Consider the following 15924-nt stretch of genomic DNA (forward strand, 5'->3'; position numbering starts at 1 on the left):
TCCCTACTTTCTCATCTAATAGTTCCAGTGTATCTGGTTTAATGTGGAGATCTTTAATCCACTTACACTTGAGCTTTGTACAAGGAGATAAGAAAGGGTCTATTTTCATTCTTTTGCATGTTGAGTGCCAGTTGGACCAGCACCATTTGTTGAATAGGCTGTCCTTTTTCCATTGAATGTTTACTGCTCCTTTGTCAAAAATCAGGTGACCATATACATGAGGGCTCATTTCTGGATCTTCTATTCTATTCCATTGATCCACTTGCCTATTTCTGTACCAGTACCATGCAGTTTTCAGCACAATTGCCTTGTAATATAGCTTGAGGTCAGGGATAGTGATTCCCGCAGATGTTTTTTTGTTGTTGAGGATGGATTTAGCTATTCTAGGTCTTTTGTTATTCCATATGAAATTGCACATTGATCTTTCCAATTCCATGAAGAACTGGGTTGGAATTTTGATGGGGATTGCATTGAATCTGTAGATTGCTTTTGGTAGGATGGCCATTTTTAAGATGTTGATCTTTCCAATCCATGAGCATGGGAGATCTTTCCATTTTCTGAGATCCTCCTCAATTTCTTTCTTTAGAGGTTTGAAGTTCTTGTCATACAGGTCCTTCACTTCCTTAGTTAGAGTCACACCAAGGTATTTCATAGTTTTTGTAACTATTGTGAAGGGTACCTTTTCCCTAATTTCTTTCTCCACATGTTTGTCCTTTGAGTTCAGGAAGGCTACTGATTTGTTTGAGTTAATTTTGTATCCGGCCACTTTGCTGAACTTGTTTATCAGCTGTAGGAGTTCTCTGGTGGAATTTTTGGGGTCACTCAAGTACACTATCATGTCATCGGCAAAGAGTGATATTTTTATCTCTTCCTTTCCGATTTGTATCCCCTTGATCTCCTTTTGCTGTCTAATTGCTCCAGCCAGGACTTCCAGTACTATGTTGAATAGGTAGGGAGAGAGTGGGCAGCCTTGTCAAGTCCCTGATTTTAGTGGGATTGCTTCAAGTTTCTCGCCATTAAGTTTGATGTTGGCTGTTGGTTTGCTGTATATTGCTTTTATTATGTTTAAATATGGGCCTTGGATTTCTGTTCTTTCCAGGACTTTTAACATGAGGGGTGTTGGATTTTGTCGAATGCTTTCTCAGCGTCTAGTGAGATGACCATGTGATTTTGGTCTTTAAGTTTGTTTATATGGTGGATTACATTGATGGATTTCCTTATGTTAAACCATTCCTGCATCCCAGGGATGAAGCCTACTTGGTCATGATGAATGATGGTTTTGATGTGTTCTTGGATTCGGTTTGCAATGATTTTGTTGAGTATTTTTGCATCAATGTTCATAAGTGAGATTGGTCTGAAATTCTCTTTCCTTGTTGGGTCTTTGTGTGGCTTAGGTACGAGGGTTATTGTAGCCTCAAAAAATGAGTTGGGTAATATTCCATCTGATTCTATCTTTTGGAATAGTTTGGCGAATATTGGTGTTATATCCCCAATAAATATCTGATAAAATTCTGCACTGAACCCGTCTGGACCTGGGCTTTTTTTGGTTGGGAGGCTTTTGATGACTTCTTCTATTTCTTTAGGTGTTATAGGGTTATTTAGATGGTTTACTTGGTCCTGGTTAAACTTTGGGACCTTGTATCTGTCTAGGAATTCGTCCATTTCCTCCAGATTTTCCAATTTTGTGGAGTATAAGTTTTTGTAGTAGGATCTGATGATTTCTTGAATTTCCTTAGTTTCAGTTGTTATGTCACCACTTTCCTTTCTGATTTTGTTAATTTGGATACTCTCTCTTTGCCCTTTAGTTAGTCTGGCTAGGGGTTTATCAATCTTGTTGATTTTCTCAAAGAACCAACAAATATGACCTTTCATATTGTTTTTCCCCATGCATATCTCACCCAGTTTTGAGACCTTTCTGTCCTCTTCCACACCTCCACCCTCTAAATTTATATTTCTGTGTATGCTCTCCTTTTCTCCAGGCCAATAACTTTAGGCCTTACTCTGAATTCTCTTTCAAGTATGATCTGGGAGTGTATTGTCGAGGGCTCCTTTTTGATTTGAGTAAGTGTTCCTTTCCCCAAAGATAGTGGTAGTAAAGACTTGATTTTCAGGCATTGAGTTCATAGGGAGGTCATAGGTCTTTTATGTGTGGAGCCAAGTGGGAGAAAGTCAAATTATTGAATGTATTTTATTGAAGGGGACCGTAACACTTCCACTCCTGTCTCTTTCTCAGTTCAGTTTTCCAGCTGCCATGAAAGAAGCTATGTCCCATGATGCACTGGGTCACCCCAGGTTCAAAATCAACGAGGCTAACTGATCAGCATTGGAATTCTCTGAAACCAAGAACTAAGATAAACCTTTCCTTTTTAAAACCTGACCATGCTCGGATTTTCTTTTCAGTTGTCAAAGGCTGACTAACATAGTCCATAACATGCATTGTTAATTCTAAACTGAGTAGTCTTTTGGTGTCAAAGGAAGTCCAAAGTTTTGCCAAACATAAAGTTGTCATTCATTAGATGAATGACAAAGTTGGCAAGCAAAATGCTTGTTGAAAAACAGTGGTTGTTTTTGAAATCCCCCCCCCCATCTACCCCCTCCCCCTCACCTTTTTCTCCTGGAGTACCAGCCTGTCCAGGTTGTCCCACCTTTCCAAATGACCCAGAAAATCCCTTCAATCCATTAGCTCCAGGAAGACCAGGAAGACCAGGTAACCCAGGAAACCCTACTGGTCCAGAGGACCCCTTTTCACCTGTTGAAAAGTAAGACTAGTAAGACTTTCTTTCATTATCGTTTCTGTTGTACCTGCAAGGAAACAAAGGGAGTCACAGAAAAGTTGAATTACTTGCACAGTATTACAGAGCTAAGAAGTTGCAGAGGAGCAATTTGAATACAGGTGTCCCTAACTCCAAAGTCTCAGGCTTTGCCAAGCATGCTAATTATTACCCATTCTAAGGTTCCTCTGAACAGGCACCAGAAAGAAATGAAGACCTGGGCCCTTCTGCTTGAATTCATTAACTCCAGAGCACATGTAGGGGCACCAAAAAGAAAAGTCTAGGTCCAGGTAGGGAAGAGCTAAGTATAATCTTCCCCCTTTGTACTAACCAGTTGTGTGTGCTGCTCTGAGACTAGCCATTTTTCACCTATTGAAAACAGAGAAGACATACACCTAAGCACGGCTGTGTCAGTCACAGAGAGTGAGAGTTGTCAGGCTTCTTGGTATGTGTCCTACTGAGTAATCTATATGTAGCTGGCCTTTTTTGTTGATCACTCAGCAAGCAGGTTGAGTGACTCATGTTACTGGCCTTTTCTATTGATCAACCCACTGTTCCACACAGCAAGCCGTTTGACTGACTCACATTAAGTGACAGTCTTCTTTTAGCACCAGTCTGGTCTAAATATCTTGCTCCAGAAAGCCCTGCCTAACTTCTGTCTCTGAGCATAGAGGAGAGGAGGAGGCAAGTTGGGCAGCTCGGCATGCTCCTTTTGGGTAACCCCTGACCACTTTACTTGTCTTCCCAGTTAATTCACTTACCCTTTTGGCCTGGGATGCCTGGCAACCCAGTGACTCCTGACAAACCTGGGCTCCCCAGGAAGCCAGCTAACCCTTGAGGACCAGGGAGGCCTTTTATTCCAGGTAGACCTTGTTTTCCAGTTGACCCAGGTTGACCTATGTCTCCTCTTTGACCCTTCTTTCCAGGGTGCCCTGAATGGTTATAGGAGAGAGAACACAGGTCATCATCTAGTGAGGCTCTGGTCAGATATGGGCCACTGTTTATTCTCAAAGGTTCTCCTTGGCTGGCTAGTAGGCATTTGCTCACAGTCCTTTAACAATGCCCAAAGAGAGATGCCAAGAAGCCCAGTGCTGACCATGACACAGTGGTCAGGAAAACCCTTGTAATTATCACTTCTTCCTTTATGAATGTGGTTCACACAGGAGCCTCTAAATGAAGCTCTGGGAAGCCAGGGTGGCAATTGGGCTCCAGTTTCTCTGGCACTTCCACCCTGAACTAAGTTGCAATGGTTGTTTTCTGAGCCAATTCATGAAGTAGAGGTTAAATCTGAACTGTTGTTCTAGCTTCACAGGGAGTCTTGCATCCAGGGTTGCCCTTTTAATCCCCTAAACAAGCAGATAAATCAGCCAGTTCCTTTGCATTAGGTTTGAAAGACCCCCTAGTGCCAAGCATTGCAGAAATCCACCAGGCCCATTTGGTCTCCTAGGTATTCTGAGTCTTCTTTCACCAGCCTGAAGTTGGTCAATGGGATTAACCTCCTAAATTGCTGCCAAAGTTGAATGTCCAGGTACAAAGCAAGGAAATTAAAAAACCAGAAGGATTAAATCAATGATGACAGAAGCATTTGGGCTTCCAAGGACCTCAGTGAATGGTTGACTTAGCTTTCCATGAAATGAAAAGCATCAAGTAGCCATGAGCCCCAGGACTCCAATGGGAAGCTATAAGGATAACTCTGCGACAAGAGAGGGGAATACAATGGGACTACCTTATAGCAGGGGTTCAGGGATTTCTGGTCTTGCTTACAAGGCCTGTGTTATAGTAAATAATCACATAATTCCCCAGTGGGGAGTCTTAGTCAGTGAGCTTGTGGGCTTTTTTTTTTTTTTTTGTTTTGACCTTCACTTCAGCAACTTCTATGAAGACCCCAGAAACAGAAGGATAAAGGAAATGTAAGGGATGTTAAGAATAACCCAGCTTTAGTCACTTGGTCAGCGATGCGGTCTAGGCAGCAGAGTAAGGATGATGAATAAACAAACAAACAAACAAACAAACAAATGAAAAAGGTGAACTGCAAATGTTAGGCTGGAACCAGTGGGTGTCAGTCCTCATTACTGAGGGAAAGCCACTCTTTGCCCATGGACCCTCAGAGGCATGTTCTCCTGACAGGCAGGCCGCCGTTGGGGGAGGAGAGAGGTCACACTCAGCTTTAGCTTCTCTGTAGCTCAAAGCAGGCTTAACATAGGCCCAGCGAGGGTTTAACACAATTCAACACAGGGTGGTTTCTTTAATAGAAAAAGGCCAGAGGCAGGCCAAAGCATCAAAGGGGGACAGGAGGCCCTGAAAGAGGGAAGTGACAGAGATTTGTTGTCATGGTTCAGAAGCTAAACAGTAGCAATGTGTTCTGGTCTGGCACAGCCAGGGTGATCTGAGATTTGAAACTAGAGAGGTCAGGAAAATCAAATATCCTAGATGCCGAGTGTGTCATACTGCCCCAGGAGGCCTTAGCTAAAGGCCTAGCTAAAGTCTGTCAAGTTGGGATTCTTCCTTCAGTGGATTTACCTGAAATGCCTGGAAGGCCTGGTGCTCCTGGGAGTCCAGATGTGCCCTTGATGCCAAATCGATCTGTAGTCCCTGTGGTTCCTGGCTGTCCTGGTGGTCCTGATATTCCAGGGTTGCCCTGCTCGCCCTTGGGGCCTAGCATACCAGATTTCCCATTCAAACCTAATAAAAAGGAGGGGGCAGATATTTGTAGCCTGGTTAACAGCAAGGTCACCAAACCATCTTCCAATGGAAGGGTTTGGTCCAGGGTTCACTGGGATTATGACACTGTCTTCTCTCATCAGCAACATTGCAAGAAATGTGACTATTGGTTATAGCTACTCTTGGAATTACTACGAAAGAAAAATGGACTGTAATCACATAAAAAATTCCCCCAAAGGGACACAGTATAGAATGTCATTTTAATTCCCTAATTAACCATGACCGATTCAGCCATGCCTTTTTATGCTCACATCCATGCAAAGACAGCAGTTACTATGAAGCTTTCTGTACTTTGCTAAGTAAGGGGTCAAGAAGAGTCACCCATGGGTCCTGGAAGGCCAGAGTCTCCAGGAAATCCTTTGTCCCCTGGCAATCCCTGTAGGCCGTGCTCCCCCGAAGCACCATTTTCAGCACCAAAGATGTCACCAGCAGCTCCCTTGGGACCTGGTAACCCTGGACTGCCAGCTTTCCCAGGGTAGCCATCTTTCCCAGGAAGCCCGGGAAACCCAGGCAATCCCTTTTCCCCACGAGCTCCAGGAAATCCTAAATGTAAAGAGGCAAAAATAAGAACATTTATGGTTAGAACCAATCTGGATAGAGATCTGTGCCTGATTCCTCTAAGACAAAAGCCCATATATTAGTAGTGATCAGCGATCTCCACGCTGAAGGACTTGTACTGAGGTAGGGACTACACAACATGAAGGGAAAGATGCTCTAGTGTGGTGATGCTGGAACAGACCAGCATCCTTTTTCTGCTCCTGGGGCTCAGTAATTGCTAAGAATGCAAGTCACACCAAGGTCTTCTGGCCAAATCTCAGTCTCTCTTACAGTTTTAAACCTTCTTCTGTCATGGCCTTTCTCTTTTTAAGGGGGCATAAAATAGTAGAAAGAAATGAAGTGATGGTATTCACTAGAGCAGGTGGCCCAGGATAAGATGCAAACACTACTAGAACAACGGTGGTTCAGAACTTATAGTAACACACAGGCTCTATTCTAAAATTTCTGCTTACTGGCTATTGTGAACAGGCAGAGAATTTATATGACTATCAAGTTCCCAGGTGATGTGGGTGCTGAGCCAGGGATGGTAGATGGAGAACCAGTGGTACCCTGCAGTCTTGTGGAGTTCAGGTCGGAATAGCTCCGGAAAGGAGAAGAAGTGGGTTGCTTCTTTTTGGACTGATGTGAACTTCCTTCTTTGACCTAAGAAGTCCATCTAGGATATTGCCACAGGACAGTAAGCAGACAACTGCAGCATCCTGGCATTGTCACTAGTGGCTTTGTGAAGTATCAATTTCCTTATCTGAGTTAAGGGGTTGACTCCATTGATTTTTTGTGGCTCTTATTGCTATGTTCCACTCTCGCTCTATGGCCATTTTACCTGGAAGTGAATTCAAACCACCTCAGCCAATCCAGGGAACAGACCTAGCTTTACGGTCCTCAGTGGAAGATGAAAACAGTTCCAACATAAAAGCCACATAGAGGGATATTGATGACACCTTTCCTTACCTGGAAATCCTGGGAGATGAATTAACCCTGGACTTCCAGGCTCTCCTTTGATTCCTTGAGTGCCAGGCTTGCCCGGGATTCCAGGGAGGCCCCGAGCTCCCTTAGAGCCTGAAAACCCAAATGTATGTAGTGAGTAGAAAGGAACACTAGCAGGGATAGGTTGGATTTATGATGTCTAATCAAGTTTTCTACTTTCTTGCTGGCTTCCTGGAGTCTCATTTCCTCATAACACACTCTCCAGAAGCCATTACCTCCGTTGCTGAGGAATCTTTCAGCAGGGATGTACTATTGGCATCCATGCTTCCTTGCATTCAAGGCCCTTCAAGGGTGCTTACTCTCTCTCTGGCCTCCTTCCATACCTGGGAATCCAGGAGCTCCAGGAAATCCTGATGGACCATATGACCCAGGAATAATACAAGGCAAGGTGACTCCTGCGAACAATAACACGTGGAACTGTGAGCTCACCAAATTTCTCTTACATTCCCTTTTTTTTTTTCTATTCTATTTAGTTGACAATTGTGTTCTCCCCACTCAACAGCCAGGAGGATACACAGAAAACTTCGCATGGGAAGCTCTTGGGAGACAATACCAGCGCAAATGCTTACCCTTGATTTAAGTATTCAGGGTGCCAGAATATTACTCATCGAACCACTGGTGCCTGACAGGCAAGCAGTCACCTAGGCAAAGAGTGTTACCGAACTAGGAGTTTTAGAGGTGGTCTGCGCAGGAAGAGCAGTGAGTGGCAATTGTCTGTTCGCCATTCCCTTAGATAAACTCTTTCCCTAGTGTGGGTACTTGGGTCTTAGTATTAAGGGTTTATGGTGCTATATTATTAGAGGGGATGACTTGAAGCCATTACAATTCAAGTTCACATCTGACCTTTTTTATTTTTAAAATTGCATGCATATGGATGTTTTGCCTGCATGTGTATCTGTGCATCACATGTGTGTCTGGTGCCCAAGGAAGCCATAAGAGGATGTTGAATCTTCCAGAACTGGAGTTATAGATGATTGTGAGCCTGTGTAGGTGCTGGGAACATATGTCAGGTCCTTTGGAAGAGTGGCCAGTGTGCTAAGTCCCAATGTTTTTCTGGCAAACGGGTTTTCCCCAAACTGTGGTTCATTTTGAGCCTACCAAAATTTATTGGCCACCCTTGTTCAGATATTTGTATATCTAAACTAGAGAAACACACAAGACCCCTAGTCATGACAAATTGCGACTCTTCAGCTCCTTGTTGGAAACTATAAGCTCTGCTACTCAGGGATAGTCACCTTCAGTATTTGAAATGTTGAAATTAGCATGCACAGTCTTTATGTTGGCAATTCTTTGCTCATTCGTACTGCAAATACAGAGTCTATAGGATCACAGAAGGGAGGTTTAATAAACTACCAGCGACAGAGTGTATTCGGACTTCCTCAAGTGCTATGCTAACTAAAATTAGTCTGTCTTATTAGAACAATCCAAGAAGGTCTGTCTTAAACCACAGAGCTAACAGTTTCAATAAAACTCTTTAGTGTCTGTTTGTATTTAAACAAAACAAAACAAAACAAAAAACAAACACCAAACACATGGCTCTAAAAACTACCTGTACAGCCTCAGAATATTTTTTGAAAACTATGAATAAAGACTATGATTCAGAATGCTTACTCAAGTAGTTGGCATTCCTCCTTCTGCTCACTTCTGCTTTCCAATATGAAGACTCACTTTAAAAAATCATTTGTTTTAGTTCTGAGTCAACATTGAGACTTGAACAGTATAACGTATTGCTTATACTGGGCCCAGGAGCCAAAGAGAACTTACTTCTGTTATCATACACCTGTGTGGGAAAACTATGTTTTCTGAGCCTGCTGTGTCCAATGGCATCTGTGAGGAGTGCGTGAAACAGAGATAGAAACACTTGACTTAGTTTCTGCCATCTTGCTACATGCTCTGTGAATGGTGGTTCTTATCTTCCTTAAGGAGAGACCTTCAGAGGAGCGCCTATAAGTCAATCCCCTGCCTTCTGCCTGCTAGACACTGTGCTCCTGTGGCCATATTCTCACAGGTATAAAGATGGTCTGAAGCATGAATCTTCTTGCCTGTGTTGTCACAGCCATGGGGGGGTGGCAGAAATATTTTCGCGAGTTATTTGCCCATTGTGAGGCACTGAAAGGCACCTTTTAGTGAGGTGCTTCATTGAGAGAGAGAGAGAGAGAGAGAGAGAGAGAGAGAGAGAGAGAGAGAGAGAGAGAGAGAGAGAGAGAGAGAGAATGAAAGGAAAAAACTACCCCCCCATAATTCAGACACAGACTACACTGTATTATATTTTGCAAGGAGAGGTTTAAAATGGTGGGAAGTTTAAAGACTTTTTTCATTGCACCGTATCTGGGTTTTAGCATTTATTGGCATGAGACCACTCTCAAAGTAAATGTCAGCTCTAGCTGTGTTATACTTTAGAAGTGCAACAGATGATCACATTATTCAGAATTTCCACCATGGATGACAAAATTAATACTTAGAATATAAAGCACTTCTAGTTTTCAAGAGACCATTTTTTTTTTCTATTTGTTCTTAGACAAAATAATAGAGACCAGAATTGTTTGGCTTCTTGCACATACACTTGCCTTGCAAGATATGTAATGCATGTGTAATGCATCTTGCAAGGCAAATTGTATCCAATAAGTTCAAAGAATACAATTAGTTAGAGATCAGTCAATCAATCAACATGTGATGTAAAAGAAGTCAGCTCCTCTCCGGAACTGCATACCTACTCCTATAGTTCCCAGGAAGGAACTAAGGAACCTTTAAAGCAGTATCAGTTTCCAATGGAAACCTCTGTATCAAAGCCTCACAATGACCTTGCCTTCCTTCAAAAAGAGTACATGTAGTTTAAGATACTCTGAGGATCAGAGACAATGGTGAATACATGAATATTTCCCTCTGTTGCAGCAATAATCACCTATACCAACCAAGGAAAGAAAATGAAACCAAGACACATGTATGTTGAATCCTAAGGGAGGTCTTGTGTACAGCCCAGATACACCTGCCAACCACATTCATTGTCAAGATTGAGTGGAGTGCTGCCACTCATACACGCTCAAGTATACAGAAGTCATTTGCAGTAATAACCTGAATGATAAATTACATTGAGGATCTGGAGCCATAGCCTCTCTGGGGATCATAAGCTATCAATGTACCCAGAGTTTGTAATAATTCACACCACTATGTTGAAGAGCTTCTGGTGACTAGATGGTCCTCACTGCCAATGGAGATGTCTAATTCTGAGCTACCACTGGTAAGAGTAGCCAACATTTAGGAACAACATCTTAATTTCTGTGGTAACAGAAATGGCTATAATACATAAAGTAGAAGCCTCAAAAATTATGTTTAAATGATTGGAAAGTATACTACTTTTAGTGAGTTATAATTAGCTTATATAGAGAAAAAAAGAGATAACATTCTGAATGAAATATTTTCTACTTGTGGTGACATACACCTTTAATCACAGTACTCAGAAGGTGGAGGTAGGCTGATCTCAAGGTCAGCCTGGTCTATAATAGTGAGTACTAGGACAGCCAAGGCCACATACAGAAACCCTGTCTCAAAAAACCAACCAAACAACCAACCAACCAACCAACCAACCAACCAAACAAACAAACAAACAACAACCATATAGCAGCTATGAAAACTAAACAAAGTATTTGTTTAAAAATTAGGTACTTCAAAAAGTAGATTTTCTATATAAGGTACTTCCCAGGCTAGGCTTACTATCTTCCTGAGAACTTTCTGCACCCAGGAACTAGTAATGTTTGAGATAGAAATGATCCCACAGGTTTCTTCCTGTTGATGCAGTCTCATCTCAAACAAAGAAGCAGATTGTTGATAATACTCAAAAGACTTGAGTACATGCAGGTATATAGGCATCTGAACTAAATTTAAAATCTGGTTGCCTTCAAATTGCGCTAACCTAGAATGATCCATCAACAGTTGAAGAGCAATTTTGATAAATATCCCTGGGAAATACTGTGGATCTATTATACAGTAAATACAGTAAATCTATTGCTGAAACTGGAACTTCTCAAAGGCAAACCAATACTGTTTGTTAAGATATGGCCTAGGGAAGCAGAATGCTTTCCAAACTTGTTCAAGGCCCTTGGTTTCAAGAATCTTGAATGAAGTATGGCCTGTGCCATCATGATTATTACATCAATTAAGATAGGTTTTTAAAATATGAATAAATAAAACATGATATCTTATTTTTTATTTTTTAACCATTCAAATTATTAGGAAGGGCTTTTCTTCTTCAAGTAAATGATAGTCTCTTAAGGAACATTCCACTCTACTAGGCAGGTTTTGAGGGTAAGATTTATCATCTTCTTTAGTAGCTATAGACTTTACAATGTTGTTATTAAAGGGAAAACCATTAGTAGAAGTGGGCATAATTTAAATAATAACAACATGTAGAAGTCAAGGGAAGGCTAAATGGCAAAAGATATTTAATTGTCTACAATGTACATAAATATAATTTAATGGAGGAAAGTCAGCAAGGAATAGAAGAGGTACTACTTAGAAAATTAATTTTGGCATCCATCCATCCATCCATCCATCCATCCATCCATCCATCCACCCATTCATCATCTATCTATCCATCCATCTTTTCCAAAAGCATATAGGTATTTAATAAAATATGTATGGGATCATGAGAACTTACTAGAAGAAAATAAAGAAAACAATGTGAGGGATTTCCAAGTAAGAATAGATAATCTTAAAGTTTTAAACTTTGATGACAATTAGAAGTGTGACGTCAACAATAGTAAGAAGTGTAGTGTCACTAATGGAAACATAGAAGTCACAGCACACAAGAACTGTGATGAATAGATGTTCTGACTGCACAGAAGACAGTTATGGTATAGAACCCTCATAATATATAAGCAGGAATTTTGTCTATTATTATTTTCAAAATGCAAGTGGAAAATAACTTATTTAAAGGCGAGAAAGTTAGGTAGCACATAAAGATTAGGTTAGAATCTTTAACTTATCTGAGATTCTGTTAGCTGGGAAAGTGTTTTTGTCTGCTGATCATACAACTTAGAGGACTATTTACCAAACTGTCCACAAATTACTTTGATGATATTTGGAACATAGTCATCCATCATCTCCTATGGACTATGACCTCATAAACTGTCTAGATAGCTGTGACATTTTCAGATAGCTCAAATAGCAGGGTTTCCATTAAGCAGAGCTGAAATCCACATTGTTCTATCTTCTGAACTTACCATAATACACTTATGATCCATTTCCTATTTTAAAACCCCTGAGGACTTACTGTAGTGATTATAGCTAGCCAGACCTCATTTTATGACGCATTTCATACATATGAGTCATAGTCATTCTACAAAAGGATGATTTTTCAAGTCCAAAACTATCTGATTATATGACTCACCTTGAGCTCCACGGAGGCCTTGTTGCCCTGGTAACCCATCCACTCCTTTATCTCCAGGAAGTCCACGGGGCCCAGGAAGTCCTGGTAGCCCAATTCCTGGTGGTCCAGTTGGACCATCATGGCCCTTTTCACCAGGAAGTCCTGGTAACCCCTTTTCACTTGGGAAGCCATACCCACCATCTCCCTAAAGAACAAAGAAAAAGAAAAAAATCATTTTAAAGATTTATCTGAAAAGGCTTCTAACCACAGGAAAGAGGTAGTCAATGAACAATGTTTTGTGAAAATTGTCCATCATTCTAGTTGTTCATTGATCAACCTCTGAAAAGGGATCTTATCAACTCTGGATGGGGCTAAGGCAATGGTTCTCAATCTGTGGGTTGTGACCTCCACAGGACTCACAGATCAGATATTTACATTATCATTCTAACAGTAGTAAAATTAAAGTTATAAAGTAGCAACATGGATAGTTTTATGGTTGGGGGGGTTACCACAACATGAGGAACTGTATTAAAGAGTTGCTGTGTTAGGAAGGTTGAGAACCCTTGGTCTAAGGAAGAAAGCAGGGAATGAACAACTGTTGAGGTCAAAGAAAGCAACTGGATTACTTGGAGGAGGGAACTATTGGGAAGCTGTGTTGTTTTAAATTAATAGGTTTAACTCTTCCAAGCACTTATCAATAAGTATTCTGAGAAAAATTTCTTATATTTACAGAAGACAAAAGCATTGAATCAACATGTCAGGGGACTCAGGTTCCCTTGTCTACCTTATTTCATAAGGTGATAACTAGCAGATCATCCCTAATTCCAGTAGAGTGGTTGATAGGGCTAACCATTTAGGAATCATCTACTTACTTGAATGCCTGGGAAGCCTGGTAAGCCCGGTATTCCATCCTTGCCTGGAGCTCCTGGCAAACCTGGGGTTCCCTGAGGACCAGGGTCACCTTTGTCCCCTGACAGTTTTAATCCTCTACTGACAGTTGGTTCTCCTTTCTTTCCTTTGAGGCCTGTCTGACCTCTAGGTCCAAATAACCCCTGACAATGAAACAAAAGACAATAATCAGGAGGTGCAGCCTTTATAGAACTCTACTGCTTGGCAAAGATATGACCTAAAACTGGTGCTTTGGGGATATTTTTGACACTGTTCTTGGCAAATGATTATGTTCCTGTCTTGGGTAACTACTTTACATTTTCTGTACCTTTTCAAAATTTTGAAATCTATGAGGATGGAGCTTTATCTTAATCCCTAAGCAGCATTAGCTAGTCAGGCAGCTAAGTTAGCATGAGGAAGAAAGTGAGGGAGACAAAGAGACTTTAGAGACCATCTGGTCAGATTTCTTCATGTGACAAATCAAAAGCCCATAGTTTTGCTTTGGTTTTGTTCATTTCCTAAGTTGCTCTTGATTTGCTCTCTGCAGAAAATTTTCTTCATTATATTCATCAGCACAATTTCCAATTAGAGCTAGATTTAATAATGAGTGCTTGTAGCTTTTCAATAGTTGAGGGAGTTTCTTGTATACCTGATTAATACTGTGATTTGTTATTGCCAATGGTAACAAGAATTGATTTGGCTAACTGCATGAATTTAAGCAAAATCTCCTGAGATTGTTGTCACATAATTGTTTTATTCCTCTTTCCTTCATGTGTCTTAGGAAAGTGATTGGTACGAAGTGAAGAACATTTGGAATCCTCCCTCTGTGTCAAAAACCTTAAGACTTACTGGTGTCCCTGCAGGGCCAGATGCACCCCTAGTTCCTGGATCTCCTCTAGCCCCTTTAATACCCTGTAGACCAATGGGACCTTGTATCCCAGGCAGGCCTGGTTCCCCATGTGGTCCAATGTTGGGGGCACCACCTTCACAAGCACAAAAACCAGAATCTCCTGAAAGAAAAACAGAAAACATCAAATAAACTCGTAGAAAAAGAGTGACTTAATTAGCCTCCCTTGGGTGGAAATCAAATAGCTTTCAGAGACTCAGACTTAGCTCTCTGTCAATCAGAAGGCATCTGTGCTACTGGATCCGTTTTTACTAGTCTGAGATGAGGTTCAGCTATCAGTGAGTCTCATGCTGAGAACCACCAATTGCTACTTAAATAACCATGAGTCTAGAATCTAATTCTATACATATACTTATGTGACAAATGGTAGGAGTTTCAGTGAAGTGCATTTTTAGAAAACAGGTCTCATGTGTGCAGGTTGGCCTAAAACTCATGTAGCTGAGAATGACCTTGAATTTCTGGTCCTTTCGCTTCTACCAGGAGTGAGGATGAGCATGCACCATCCTGCTCAGTTTCAGCAAAGCACTTTTGAAGACATGCAAAGGAGTCACCAGTACACAACCTAAAGGTCTACAGAGATTCTATGAGCATGGTTTCAAGAATGAGAAGTGACAAAAGCGGGGACTGCATTTCCCTATGATCCCGAAGGATCTCCTCTTACTCTCAGAAAACTGGGATCTTGGAAATGCTGAGAGAATGGTTTGTTCTTCAGATTACTGAAGACTGAGCACTGATGCTCTGAAATCCTAGGCAAGGTATATTTGGGATTTTTTTCATATTAGAAATGATTATTTGGAGAAGACTATGTAAATATTTCAAAATCCAAAGACTACTAATTATGAAGCATTTATGATCCCAAGCATTTTGAATAGGTATAGTCAATTTGTATTTCTCAACAGTTATCTTAGACACCTTCCCTGAGTATTAGGGATATTGGTTTACAAGGCAGCTTGCTGGAACCCTATTCACTTTATTGGAGACAGGTGGCTTTTTCTATGCCTCAGGTCTTGACCTACACAGTCCTCATGTTAATGGTGTTGGGAAACAGTGTTTAGCTAAAGTCTTGCAAAGTGACATTAGACATTCTGGTCAGCACCCTGAGATGCTCGCAATAGCTTCAGTAGGCTTGAGGGGTGAAAAGAGTGGCCCATAAGCCTCTTTTTGTCCTGGGTGACCTCAATTTCCAGCTTCATTCTCAGAGGCCTAATTAGAACACTTCCAACAGTCCTATACCCTACCCTCTCAAGAGCTTATGTTCAGCTTACATTCCCAAGGCTATTGTTTTGATGGACCCCTTAAAAGCTTCTCTAGGGATCTGGAGGAGGGGAGTAGACAAATAAAATGACCTTTTACTCCTTTGGGGCCTTGATGTCCTTTTGGACCTTGTTCTCCTTGGAGACCATGGAACCCAGGCTCTAAGTTAGGCAGGGGTCCAGTCTCAAATGTGCGACCTGCAGAGTTTAAAAGAACCCAAAAGGTTAGAGGCTGGCAAAAAGCCTAAGGACTCATCTCAATCTCGAAAACTTGGATCCTTGAGGCCCAACACACAGAACAGAGTAGGAGCAAAAACGTCCCTGCCTAGTCTGCTGTGAGGAGCCAACAGACTCTCATTTGGCTCCATTCACTCCACTAGCAGAATAATGACTGCTGTGCTCCACATACTGCACTAGATTACGGGCTCTTGGAGATGAACAAAGGCACCCAGTAACTTAGCAGTGCCAGTCTCTATT

At 41.4% G+C, this 15924-nt stretch overlaps 1 protein-coding gene across 1 annotated transcript in view; it reads right to left on the reverse strand.

The window, feature by feature from the left end:
- Positions 1-15924, reverse strand: part of COL4A6 (collagen type IV alpha 6 chain) — a gene marked incomplete at both ends in the record, with an annotated part of 329278 nt that overhangs the window by 23141 nt on the left and 290213 nt on the right. Inside the window, 10 exons of the mRNA XM_080910167.1 lie at positions 2606-2749; positions 3533-3703; positions 5292-5453; positions 5814-6035; positions 6999-7106; positions 7358-7429; positions 12382-12604; positions 13272-13451; positions 14137-14297; positions 15541-15645. Coding sequence (XP_080766293.1) covers positions 2606-2749; positions 3533-3703; positions 5292-5453; positions 5814-6035; positions 6999-7106; positions 7358-7429; positions 12382-12604; positions 13272-13451; positions 14137-14297; positions 15541-15645 — 1548 coding nt within the window. The remainder of the gene's footprint in view (positions 1-2605; positions 2750-3532; positions 3704-5291; positions 5454-5813; positions 6036-6998; positions 7107-7357; positions 7430-12381; positions 12605-13271; positions 13452-14136; positions 14298-15540; positions 15646-15924) is intronic.

The sequence above is a fragment of the Micromys minutus genome (genome assembly GCF_963924665.1).
Source record: "Micromys minutus genome assembly, chromosome: X".
In the NCBI taxonomy this organism is placed as follows: Eukaryota; Metazoa; Chordata; class Mammalia; order Rodentia; family Muridae; genus Micromys; species Micromys minutus.